This window comes from Hermetia illucens, chromosome 2 (genome assembly GCF_905115235.1).
Source record: "Hermetia illucens chromosome 2, iHerIll2.2.curated.20191125, whole genome shotgun sequence".
In the NCBI taxonomy this organism is placed as follows: domain Eukaryota; kingdom Metazoa; phylum Arthropoda; class Insecta; order Diptera; family Stratiomyidae; genus Hermetia; species Hermetia illucens.
Window position 1 is genome coordinate 101657917 of NC_051850.1, and position 13036 is coordinate 101670952.

General features: G+C 41.5%; 1 protein-coding gene across 1 annotated transcript; it reads right to left on the reverse strand.

The window, feature by feature from the left end:
- Positions 1–249: 249 nt before the first annotated feature.
- On the reverse strand, positions 250–645 carry LOC119648511 (protein GVQW3-like). Its single transcript, XM_038050279.1, has one exon. The coding sequence runs from the start codon at positions 643–645 to the stop codon at positions 250–252; it is 396 nt and encodes a 131-aa protein (XP_037906207.1).
- Between the last annotated feature and the right edge of the window lie 12391 nt (positions 646–13036).

Below are 13036 nucleotides of genomic sequence, written 5' to 3' on the forward strand. Positions count from 1 at the left end.
CTTCCATAATTCTGGCCTCTTTCGGCGAATATTTTCCCGTAAACGCTTCATGACACTCAAATAATATTGTGCATTTACTGATTGACCTTCGGGAAGAAACTCCGAGTGCAAGACACCTTGACTATCGAAAAAAACAGTTAACATCACTTTAACCTTCGACCGACTTTGGCGTGGTCTCTTGGGTTTCGGCTCATCTGGATAGCGCCACTCCGAAGATTGTTGAGTAGTTTCAACATCATACTCGTACACTCAAGTCTCGTCAGCAGTAATGATGTGCTGAATGTCCCTATCATCCATAGAAAGCATCTCTTCAGCCACAGTTTTCCGACGTTGTTTTTGAAGAGAATCCAGCAATTTTGGCACAAGCCGCGCGGTAACCCGACGCATCCCCAAAATATCATGTAAAATGCTGTACGCCGATCCAATCGATATGCCAAGTTCACTAGCTATTTCCCTTACGGTCACTCGGCGATTTTCGGATACAATTTTCTTTACTTTTTCGATGTTTTCGTCATTTACCGATGTCGCTGGACGGGAAGCATGGGCCAAGTTCTCAATGGATGTACGGCCCTCTCTAAACGATTTATACCAGCTAAATACCTGCGTACGCGATAGAGCAGATCCACCATAGGTATTTTGCAGCATTTTTAATGCGTCTGGACAAGACATTCCGTTTATAAAACAATTTTTTAAACACACTCTTTGTTCAAGTTTTTTATCCATAATGAAATTCGCAAAAATATTTCGCCGCCTACTTTTTGCTAAGTGATTACAAAGAAATGACGTTGCAGATCACACTAAAAATTGACAACTAAAATTATTGCAGTCTTAGATCTCTTCATAAAAAAAAATTTAAACAATACGTCAACAACGGTTAATTTAAATGATACAGTCCGGTTCAATTTTGAACAGAAGGTAAGTAGCCCATGAGATGATAGTGATAACGGCATTGTCGTCTCTGGGGAACGCCGTGACGCCATTCAAGAAGTCGAGCAATTTATTGCCCCTTGATGAAGCTCACTATTGATTTCTTTACCGCATATGCGCCCAAAACAAACTGACCAGATTCCAAGAAGAGCACAAAGAAATGTAACGTGCCTGTAAACACAAATGTCGTCTTTCCGGGTGATCTGGATAATCATGATGACAAAAAGGCAGAGGGCAACCGGTGCTATGGGGGTAAAAGTTTCAGTCCACGCAATGAAGTTAGCAAGCAAATTGCCGATTTTACCGAGACTCACTACCTTTTACTTGTTAATAAATGTTTTATTGAACGGGTTATTGAGGAAAAAAAGACACTATCTAATTGGCAAAAAAGCATGACCATTCCAATGTGGGAAGAGAAACGGCGCCCCACGGAAAGTTTAGCTTCGACTGTTAATCAATAGCTTCAAGGTTTTTGAGTGAAGTTTTGAAAACCGCATTCGCGACATTGCTCAAATTACCATCAACCTGGCCGGGTTTATTGAAAACTGCAAATCTACTGACGCAATATACGGTTCATAGAGAGATACCTCTTTACATTTCATTTCATTTAAGCATCTCGGATGGGTATTCTCAACTAATGGTGAGCTGCACTATAAAATTGCCACACGTATAAGCGAAATTTGGATAAAGTGACATTATACAGCTGACGTTCTTTGTAATTGACATATCAACGAAGGTCTCAAATCCAAAATCTACCCAGTGCCGTCCATCCTATCGCCCTCTATGGTCTCGCAGTAATGGAGAAAAATGTTGTTTTGGATCAGGAGCACAACACATTGTGACGATATCCGGAACCGATATGAAGTTGCACCCATCGTGAAGAAAATAGTATGGCCACGCATTCCCTCTCATAAGGACCCACTAGCGCAAATTAGCCTGAACTCCACTCGGACCAAAACTATAACTAAAGAAAGACACGAGTCCATTCTAGATGAGCTGAGCCTGCTACCGACCAGAAAAAAGACCAAAGAACAACAAAATCAGAGTTGATGAGTTCGAATCAAAACACCTGGAGCAGCGATGCCAAACTGAGTTTCCCCATTCCATTTGGATCGAGCCTGGGAAGTGGGTCAGACAAGTGAATTGTAGCTGTTGGGGTTGACTCGTCGTGCCAGTATTACATGGAAGCCTCGCGGAGATAAGGGCAGAAGATTCGTTGTTAGTTGAGGTGAATCCCGCCCATTATTATGACCTGGCGCAACTGCATCTTTCTTAGACTTCCTCCTCTATCCGTACAAAATAGACACTAGGCTAAATTTCTATACTCTATACCCTGAACAAGTTAATAGTAAATTTCCTAGGCCTTACACAGAACAAGCCCAAACGGTACAGTTTTTTTTAACTAAAATATGGGATGATTCACTTTACATGCAAAATCGGCGGATGCCGATGTTTATGCAATGCACATCTGGGCTGAGAGTAACGTCAGCATAGCGTATAGCATTCGAATCGGCACTAATAGCTTAAAACGGTGCTATTTCAATTGATTTGGGACATTACAAAGGAGGATACTCCAAGAATCGGAACAACTGAGCAATCCATCACACTGCTCAGGTGCATCAAAAAACTCACTAACAATTCATAGAGACTCAGAAACTTCTTGGAAATTTGAAGTAGACTACAAGAGCTTCAGAGTTTGATTTCATACCATATTTAATTTTATTCTAATACCATATTTTGCTTGGGAAAATTTAGAATCATCGAAAATGCATTTTAATGATCATGCTCAGATCCGCCGATGAAATGCATTTATTTTTCAAGAGGGGTACATATGAGTTTCCAAACATACTCGTGCCTTCCAGATTTTGCATTTGCCAGCTTCATACATAAAGTGATATTCACAGCGGCGTATTCGATCAGGGACCACAAACCAAGAACCAGTTTCAGTCTTGACGATGCATTGCCGGGGTCTTATCATTAATATCAAGACAATTAGTGGCAAATTATTCCTTACAGTGTGATTCTCGCGCACTTGCAAATTTACTTATCTCGTATTCAAAAACCGCGGCGTTTAATTAAAGGCGCAAATGGATACTAAATCTTTTTTATGCATCCAAGGCAAGCTATGTGTTTTGAGATTGTTTTACTCAGAATTTCTTTCCTTGTAGGTGACAGCCGTAGTACCCACATTTCCACTTAAGGATGCAGCTCAGGAATTTTGATTAGAACGAAATTGAAAGTGTAGAATAGCATTAAGGACAAGCAAGCGCTCGAATCTTTTGAAGTTTACTTGAGATGAACGGAAAAAATGTTTTCAATCCGGTCGAGGCCCAATTAAGAACTTTTGTTAACTGAACGCAACAAAGTGAAGCAACGCATTGTTTCGCGGTTTAAAAAATATTCTTGTGCAGTGTTTCCCAAAGTTGGAAAGAACGAAACGTTTTTCTCTAGCTTTTGATTTCAATTATCCTATATAGCTGATAAGATCAATTTTAATCTCCTAGGACAAAAGGAATCCTCACAGTGTCATAAGTCTTTAGTTTACAATTAGAATTAAGTTAACCTGAAAATAAATATGCTTAATTTATATTTCTTCTTAGAAGCGCTCTGTCGATGGATGAAGGTACGATGCCCCGATTTCGGAGGAACCTCCCATATAGATAAAATCGACTTTCAGGTTCTCAAGTAGTATCAAGTAAATTCCACACTCCTCCTCAATTTTCCAATGATTGTTTATTGGGATTTATTTTTCAGTCGAATCCCGATTATAAAGATGAAGTTGCAGAGTCAGAGATTACCCTGAAGTTGCTTTGAAAGGCAGATAAATAGATATTCGATAGTTCGCTTTCTCTTTACATTTACAACTCTGTCCAATAATACAAAAAGAACTACCTTCAAGCGCTTTTATTTAAAATTTCAGTCAAAGATGACAAAGAACCTAAACCCCATTGCCACAAAGAGCAAAAAACCGTGCCACTTTAATATTTGCTTATATCAATCTTCTCTACTTTCACTCTCTATGTTTTTCAATCCATCGGCTACTTTATTTAACGAGCGGCACAGTTGAGAAGGAGTTAATCCAACGCAATAAAATTTAATTAGCAAAGATTCAGATGCTCGGGGCTAGAGCCGACTTCCAGAGATATATATGGTGGCCACCACCTCCCAAATGGAGCATAATGTGTCCACCACGCCTACACGCCGCTTTCCAGTCTTCTCGAGGGCCCAACTCCTCCTCTATCGTTCTGCGCCAGTTGATTCTAGGGCAACCCGTTCGTCGGCCACTCTGGGAAAGTGGGTTTCATTGCACGGCGTAGCGAACAACGTATTTGAGCCCTTTCTTAAAGTGTGCCCTATCCACTACCACTTCCGCCTTCAAATTAATACATCTACCGGTAAATGGCCTGTTAGCCGATGACAAGGCGGAAATTTCGAAATCATGACGATTATCCCGTTCTTCCATTCATTGGGAAAGATCTCCCAGTATTCATAAGTAAATGGAAGAAGCAGACCTGCAGAGTCAGTCGAAGCAGCGATGAAGAGTTCCGTGGGAAGACTGTTAAACCAAGTGGCTTCCCCCGCTGGAGTTCATTGATGTTTGGACATGATTTTCTCTTTGTTTGAGGAGGCAGTCCTTATCCGCATATTACGCTGACTAACCACTTCATCGAAAAGAGATGGAACTTTCCCAGATATAATACCTTCGAAAATCATGGGGAAATGTTCTATCCATCTCTCAAGTTGCTCGTTGCTGTGGATGAGGAGTCTACCGTCTCCCACAGGACCATCGAGAAAATTGCGACCACATGCAAGTTCTGTCGTGATGTAGTATATGGTAGCGAAATCGTTATTATTTCTCTGATCAGTGCAATTATGAATACCCTTTTGTCACGGCGAGCTAAGCTTGACTTCCTAGGATTTTGCGAGGTATCGGATCTCAAACGTATGACGTTCTTCCCTACTTGCAGCAATAACAAGGGCTATCCGTTCCCTACGCTCCTCTATCCGCTTCCATATCCCAGCAGTTAACCATATATTATGGCGCAACTTCGGAAGGTCGCAGAGCACTTTTGAACCCACTAGGTTGAGCTTTCCGCTGTTGCCAGAAGATGATCAAGTGATACTCACGCTCGAGGCCGATGTCTGCGACTCTCTTATTATGCACATCCAAAAGGCGACTCCTAAATCTATTGCTGATCACTATATGGTCGATCTGATTAAAGGTACGTTGCCGATCAGTTGACATGCTCTGCGCTCGAGCAATAAGGCGATAGAAACTGCAGAAATCCGCAAACCTCTTATCATTCTCGTTACGGTCCCTAAGATTACGTTTATCCATCACATGCCCAAGATCTCCCATCACGATCGTGATTCCCGCCCCGTTAGGAAGCCTCTCCTGGACTGGATTGAGCTGCCCCTTTTTCCTCTGCATCGAAAATCTTCGTTGGTGCATAACACTGCACTATTTAAATGTTCCTCAGCCAGGGAAGGATTCCTTCAGTTAGTATACTGCCTGATACCGGCTCCCAAGATAAGAGGACATTATGGAAAATTCGTTTGGAATTTTGGTGCGATCAGTTGAGACATATTGCTAAGCCGCGTCAAATCAGCACTAGTAATGCCAGCAGACGAGTAAAAAATATTGTTCAACATTTTACTTTAACTATCCTCTCCCCAATTAAACAACTGTGATTGAAATTCAGGACACATTGGAAAACAGACTTCCTGTTGTATACGATCGGTTGTGACAGCATTGCGAAATCTACTCCAGACTACTCATAATATAACATAAGGAAGGAGCTGCTTTTCAAATCACTTGACAAATTGCAACGTAGCGAAAATGAAAGAATATTGGGATAGACTTTGGAAAGTATCAATGCATGAATTGTCGGCGAAGAGGAGACTATCTAAGCCTTAGGTAGTATGATGAACTGGAAGGGCCCTGGTCCTTATCGGGTGTAAAATTTCTGATAAGTTCAGTAAAAAACAGGTCATAAGTAGCCCGGAGCAATTTCCATTCCTTCTCATTCCTCATTCGATCCAAAACTTCATAAATACAAATCCAATAACCACTGCAAGTTCATATTCCGCATTAATAGTGGAAGGACCCTATTAACAGAATGGTCATGTTAATAATGTTGAAGGGAAATGCTTTAAGTATAAGTCAGCACGAATACATGGAGAAGAAAGTCAACTACATATGTTGTAAGTTTAAGAAATACCGCAACCCGCACAGATATTGTATCTAAATCTCTTACGACTTCCTTAGATATGATGAGACTTTCATTGACCCATTCATACCATGCAGAAGTACGCACTTACTTAATGAAGCGTGGTTCTCAGCGCGTCTTCTCAATAATCTGCCATCAGTCCCGCAAACGAAGCTTTCCATTTTATTATTAGATAGAATTATAGAATTTAACTGCTTATCACCTATTGCATGTAGTAGGTACAATTTGGCATCTCCCGGGGCTGCGATAACTCTCATACAAATAACCGTTTATAAACAACGTTCACAAAGATCTCACTTTTCTTTAGTTGAGAGGGCTACAATGATTCTTAAACGCTAGAATAATCGTGTTAGGTAAAGATATGCTCATGTTCAAGATATATTAAAAGGAGTTTTCGAAATATCTTTGGCGGCAATTGAAAGTTTCTCCAGTTAATTGGCATTCCTCAATGAACTGTGTAACTCTCGAAAACATAGCTTACGTAATATTTTGAATTTGGCTAATTTTTGCAGAAAGTACAACAAAGCTTGAATCTTTTGTATTTGACGAATAACAATAAAATTATAATCAATTTTAAAAGTGTCGGAAAATTGGGAAAATTGTGTGCTATACACACTTATATCCTCATCCATTTTTTAGCTACAACGACGGTTAAAATTCAAACTTGTTTCTATTCTTAGTGAATCCTAGACTTTTTTAATGTTATTAACATTCTATCATAATTTATTTATCATCTATATTATTACCATCTGTAAACAATTAAACATAAGCATTACAGTTTAAGCAAATAATTTCCAATTGCAATCATAACTTTAGGAAACACTGTTATTCCCAATGAATCAAATCAAAAAGTCAAGATTCAATGAATCAGTAGCGGACATTGCAAACGAATGAGTAGGTTTATCTGGATACCTAGAAAGAGGAAATACGATTCGATACGAAGCAAAAGGACTAGTCAGTCCCGTATCCCTTGCAGACTAATCGCTTGCCCTCTCCCAACAACCGACAATGGACCCATCGAATGTTCATGTTACCTTCCACTTTGATTAATTTATGCAATGTTTGCCCAGATACTCAGATGCTGAGACGTTCAAATGGACCCTTATCCGATGACTGTCCTCTCAAGTTAAGTTCGATCGGACTCTAATTAAAATGGACAACGGAACACTAATAAGAACAACGTTTCGACAGTTTGATGCAATTTATAGCACTTTTGTGGTTCCACTCAGTCGGTGGTATGATGGCCTAATGACGTCCTTGGTATTATAATGAATGCATAAAAGTTGATCGCTAATTAAAAATTTAACTAATAGATAGAAATGAGATGTAGGCGGTAGTGAGGTATTTATGCATATATCAAAAACAATCTAATGTCAATTTCAGCTATTAATTTTGTGAATACTTTTCCATGACTTTATTTCATATTAACAAAAAGCACGAGAGCATGAAGGTAGAATTGATGGGCTGGTTACTATAATAGTTCTACATTTTTGAAGTTCGTCCTCTTTTGTAAAACTATTCCTATTTATTAAACTTGTAAACTTTCCGCATAACTCTACCATCGAAATATGATAGTATCTAGAAGGTAGAAACTTCACTTATCATCATCAGTAATAGCAGAGCAATTCAAATTTTACCACATGACGCTGCTAGACCCCGGAACAGGGGGATGTTGCAGTCGCCTTGATTCTGTGAACGTAGCCCCTAGTTCCCGAAACATATTTAGTATGGTTTCACTGTCAGCTTCTGCTAGATTCCATCCGTTCAACATGTCCGAATCACTGAAATTTTTCTAGTTGCCAAAAAAAATTGTTAATATTTTCAACATTCTCAAACTTAAATCTTATTCAATTTATTTTTTTCGAGTTTGGATCATAAGTCCGATTTATTATTATTTATCCTCAAGCCAATAGTATTGGCCCCTCCTCCTAGCCAAAAATCCTCCTTTCGGCTCTGATATATTCGGAGTTTTTATAGAATTTGTAGAATTCCACTGATTTGAATTGAAATTTTACAGCATACATTTTTCACAACTAGAGCTAGGTTACAAAGTGTGGGTTCAATCCATTAGTTTGTCTTAAACACGTTTCTTGACAGCAGTATACAAGATCAGAGGAGTGTTTGCTTCTTTCAACTTAAGCAAGAAATCTCATGATTCCATATCCGGATCTAAGCTAAATAAGGTTGCCGGAAGTATTGACCGTAAGAGAATCCGCCCTTCGGGGCCTCATCGAGAGGCATCACCCTCTGTATACCACCTTTCTCGATCTATAAAACGTGTTCGACACATATCCCAAAAAAATTTTTCTTGCATGCAATGCAAAACCATTTGGTTCCAAAGCTACTCATTCGGTGGATCTACCGCCTTCTCTTTGATAAGTAGGAATGAACAGCTTTGGTTTGATATTTCACACAGCTATATTTCGCGGAAAAAAAGTGTCAACCGCACCCCCACTTGTTAGCTCTTCTCAACATAAACACAAAGTAATTTCCGCATATAGTGCGCGTGGTAGATACAAAGACAAATAGTAAACCATTAACATTTTCTACTGTGTCTAATTCTTTGACGCAAAGTCCACGGAAGATCTTGCAGATCTGTGCTATTGTACTCTAGAGAGTCTATGCAAATCAAACGTGATTACGATGTCGGGCTAAAGCTAATGGTATCCTCAAAGTACGCTCTAATAACTTGGCAACCAATTTCATGCAGTATATTGACTATAATAGTCCATTTGATAATGAAAAATAACACACTAGTATAACAGCCCCCTAATAAGAATGGCAACTTCTTATGAGAAACTAAATGCAGTCTAAAGGAAACTAAAAATGAACTTGTAGCCGTGATGGGTGATACAAATGCCAAGGTGGTCTCCTTGTTGGGACATCCGATGATGACCCACAGTCATGCCGATTGTAACAACAATAGTGAGAGGTTTGTCAGTCTTAGTAATTTTCCCTCTTCTTCGACCACTAAGTCCGCCACAACATCAGCTTGGTTCCAATTGACAAACGACGTTCGACCAATCAGGTACCATCAAAAGTATTCTTTTTTCTGGATCTAGCCAAGTTATCAATCAGGAATGAAAAGGGGGACGAAGACGGCTACGGTTTCGTACCAGGGCAGAGGCAACTCATCAGCTGCCTCACCTTTGCCCTGGGAGCAACGTGACCGATAATTCGTAAAACACAACAAGGGTACGAATTATATTCAGTTACGCCTATGGTTCTAATCAAAGCTGGGCCGGAGGCAGACAATTTCTTTTTAGGGGTTAAGAGGTCCTAAGTCCGCATCCATTTAATGTCGGACTGGTTAGCACTGATGAAGGGAACAAGTGGTTCCCGAAAAATTGGTATTTGCAAAATAAAAATCAACACTAGCGAATAGGAAAAACAAGTTTTTTTATTATTTCAAATTACTCCCACTCTTTATGGTCCACGGATTCCTCTTTTTGAGTTAACACCCAAAGTTCAAAAATGAAAAGAAAAACGAAGACGTCTACGGTTTCGTACCAGGGCAGAGGCAACTCATCAGACGCTGCTTCACCTCCGCCCTGGGAGCAGCGTGACAGAAGCGGCTCGCAGGTGTTGTGTGTTCATTTTTATAATTCGTAAAGCACAACAAGGGTACGAATGATAATCAGCGTAAATCCGCCCATAGTTCGTTCCAAAGCTTGGCCGAAGCTAGACAATTGTATTTAGACCACAAAGCTGATGTAATGAATGGTTCCGGTTCAAATCTCGTTATTGATAGAGAGATTTGTACTTTGCCCTCCTTGTCAAACATCAATCCACCTAATTATGAATGAGTAATTAAGCTAAATCGGGATAAGAACCAACAGTATAAAATGGCACTACAATAAAGATAGGAGACTGATCCAGCCCAAAAAAATCTATCAAGGTAATATCTAAGATAGAAAAAGAAGAAGAAAGCAGGTAGACCCTACCTCGGATGGAGCGATGCCATAAGCCAGGACGTCAGACAACCTTCAGGGATATCCGGGTATAGATCGGATACCAGTTGTTGCGCCGTTGATGATCATGAATAATCCCAGGTGAGACTAATACTGACTACAAATGTCTATTCTGATCTGACGCCATATCGATAGGAGTCTATGTTGTCGTACAAATAAAATATTCGCGGCCTTGCTAATTAGAAATTGGCAGTAACGTAACGTAATCGTAAAGGACGTATGCGACACAGTGAAGGTTAACCGACGGGTTATCGAGGAACTGGGCAGGCTCTCCAGCAAGCTAAATAACGTTATCAATAGCTGACAATGATGGCGAGTATGTATCTACATTTGGACCTAACTAAAAGTTAAATTGAAGACTCTTTTTGCAGAGATTCCTCCTTTTACACGGTAACAATAGGTAAGAAAACCACCATTTACACTATTTTTAACAAGAATGCTATACCGGCAGCAACGATCCATTACCGATACCGGGAAAATACATTGATATCATCATCATCATCATCATCAACGGCGCAACAACCGGTATTCGGTCTAGGCCTGCCTTAATAAGGAACTCCAGACATCCCGGTTTTGCGCCGAGGTCCACCAATTCGATATCCCTAAAAGCTGTCTGGCGTCCTGGCCCACACCATCGCTCCATCTTAGGGAGGGTCTGCCTCGTTGTCTTTTCCTACCATAGATATTGCCCTTATAGACTTTCCGGGTGGGATCATCTTCATCCATACGGATTAAGTGACCCGCCCACCGTAACCTATTGAACCGGATTTTATCCACAACCGGACGGTCATGGTATCGCTCATAGATTTCGTCATTGTGTAGGCTACGGAATCGTCCATCCTCATGTAGGGGGCCAAAAATTCTTCGGAGGATTCTTCTCTCGAACGCGGCCAAGAGTTCGCTATTTTTCTTCCTAAGAACCCAAGTTTCCGAGGAATACATGAGGACTGGCAAGATCATAGTCTTGTACAGTAAGAGCTTTGACCCTATGGTGAGACGTTTCGAGCGGAACAGTCTTTGTAAGCTGAAGTAGGCTCTGTTGGCTGACAACAACCGTGCGCGGATTTCATCATCGTAGTTGTTATCGGTTGTGATTTTCGACCCTAGATACGAGAAATTGTCAACGGTCTCAAAGTTGTATTCTCCTATCCTTATTCTTGTTCGTGCTTGTGTTTGACCAGTGCGGTTTGATGTTGTTGGTTGATTCGTCTTCGGTGCTGACGTTGCCACCATATATTTTGTCTTGCCTTCATTGATGTGCAGCCCAAGATCTCGCGCCGCCTGCTCGATCTGGATGAAGGCAGTTTGCACGTCTCGGGTGGTTCTTCCCATGATGTCGATATCGTCAGCATAGGACAGTAGTTGGGTGGACTTGAAGAGGATCGTACCTCTTGCATTCACCTCAGCATCACGGATCACTTTCTCGACGGCCAGGTTAAAGAGGACGCATGATAGCGCATCCCCTTGTCGTACACCGTTGTTGATGTCGAATGGTCTTGAGAGTGATCCTGCTGCTTTTATCTGGCCTCGCACATTGGTCAGGGTCAGCCTAGTCAGTCTTATTAATTTCGTCGGGATACCGAGTTCTCTCATGGCCGTGTACAGTTTTACCCTGGCTATGCTATCATAGGCGGCTTTAAAGTCGATGAACAGATGGTGCAACTGTTGTCCATATTCCAACAGTTTTTCCATCGCCTGCCGCAGAGAGAAAATCTGATCTGTTCCTGATTTTCCTGGAGTGAAGCCTCTTTGGTATGGGCCAATGATGTTCTGGGCGTATGGGGCTATCCGGCCTAGCAAGATAGTGGAGAATATCTTATAGATGGTACTCAGCAACGTGATACCTCTATAATTGCTGCACTGTGTGATATCTCCCTTTTTATCTATGAGACAGATTATGCCTCGTTGCCAATCGTCAGGCATTGATTCGCTGTCCCATACCTTGAGCACAAGTTGATGAACCACTTGGTGTAACTGGTCGCCTCCGTATTTAACCAATTCGGCTGTAATTCCATCGGCTCCTGGCGACTTATGATTTTTTAGCCGGTGAATTGCACGGACTGTTTCTCCTAAACTTGGTGGTGGCAGTATTTGTCCGTCGTCTTCAGTTGGCGGGACCTCCAATTCGCCGATGTTCTGGTTGTTCAGTAGCTCATCAAAGTACTCAACCCATCGCTCTAATATGCCCATTCTGTCGGAAATCAGATTTCCCTCTTTGTCTCGGCAGGATGAGCATCGAGGTGTATAAGGCTCCATCCTGCTGACTTGTTGGTAAAACTTCCGCGCCTGGTGCGGTTGCTCCCTGTACTTTTCTAGTTCACAGACTTGTTGGTTCTCCCAGGCTTCCTTTTTCCGTCTGTGAAGTCGCTTCTCCGCTCGACGGAGTTTGTGATAAGTCTCTGCGCGTGCCCGCGTTCTTTGAGAATGCAACATTACTCGGTATGCGGCATTCTTCCGTTCCGTTGCTAGCTTACATTCATCGTCAAACCAGGCGTTCCGACTCCTTTTGCGGCTGGGGACAAGTATATTTGTGGCCGTATCCATGATAACGTTCTTCAGGTGGTTGTGAAGATCATTAGTTGATGCTTCATCTCCAGGTCCTCTGTTGACTGCGGTTATTGCGGCATCCATTTCCCTCTAATAGGTGTCGCGGAGGGTTGTGTTGTGGATGGCTTCAGTCTTCACTCTCACCTGATTGTCAGAGGGGATTCTAGGTGGTATTGTTATTCGAGCTCGGAGCACCATGCCACCGAGGTAGTGATCCGAGTCGATATTGGCCCCCCTATATGTTCTGACATTCATCAAGGCTGAGAGGTGGCGGCGTTCGATCAACACGTGGTCAATTTGGTTGAAAGTGGTCCCGTCTGGAGAGGCCCACGTATGTTTGTGGACCGCTTTTCGCGCAAA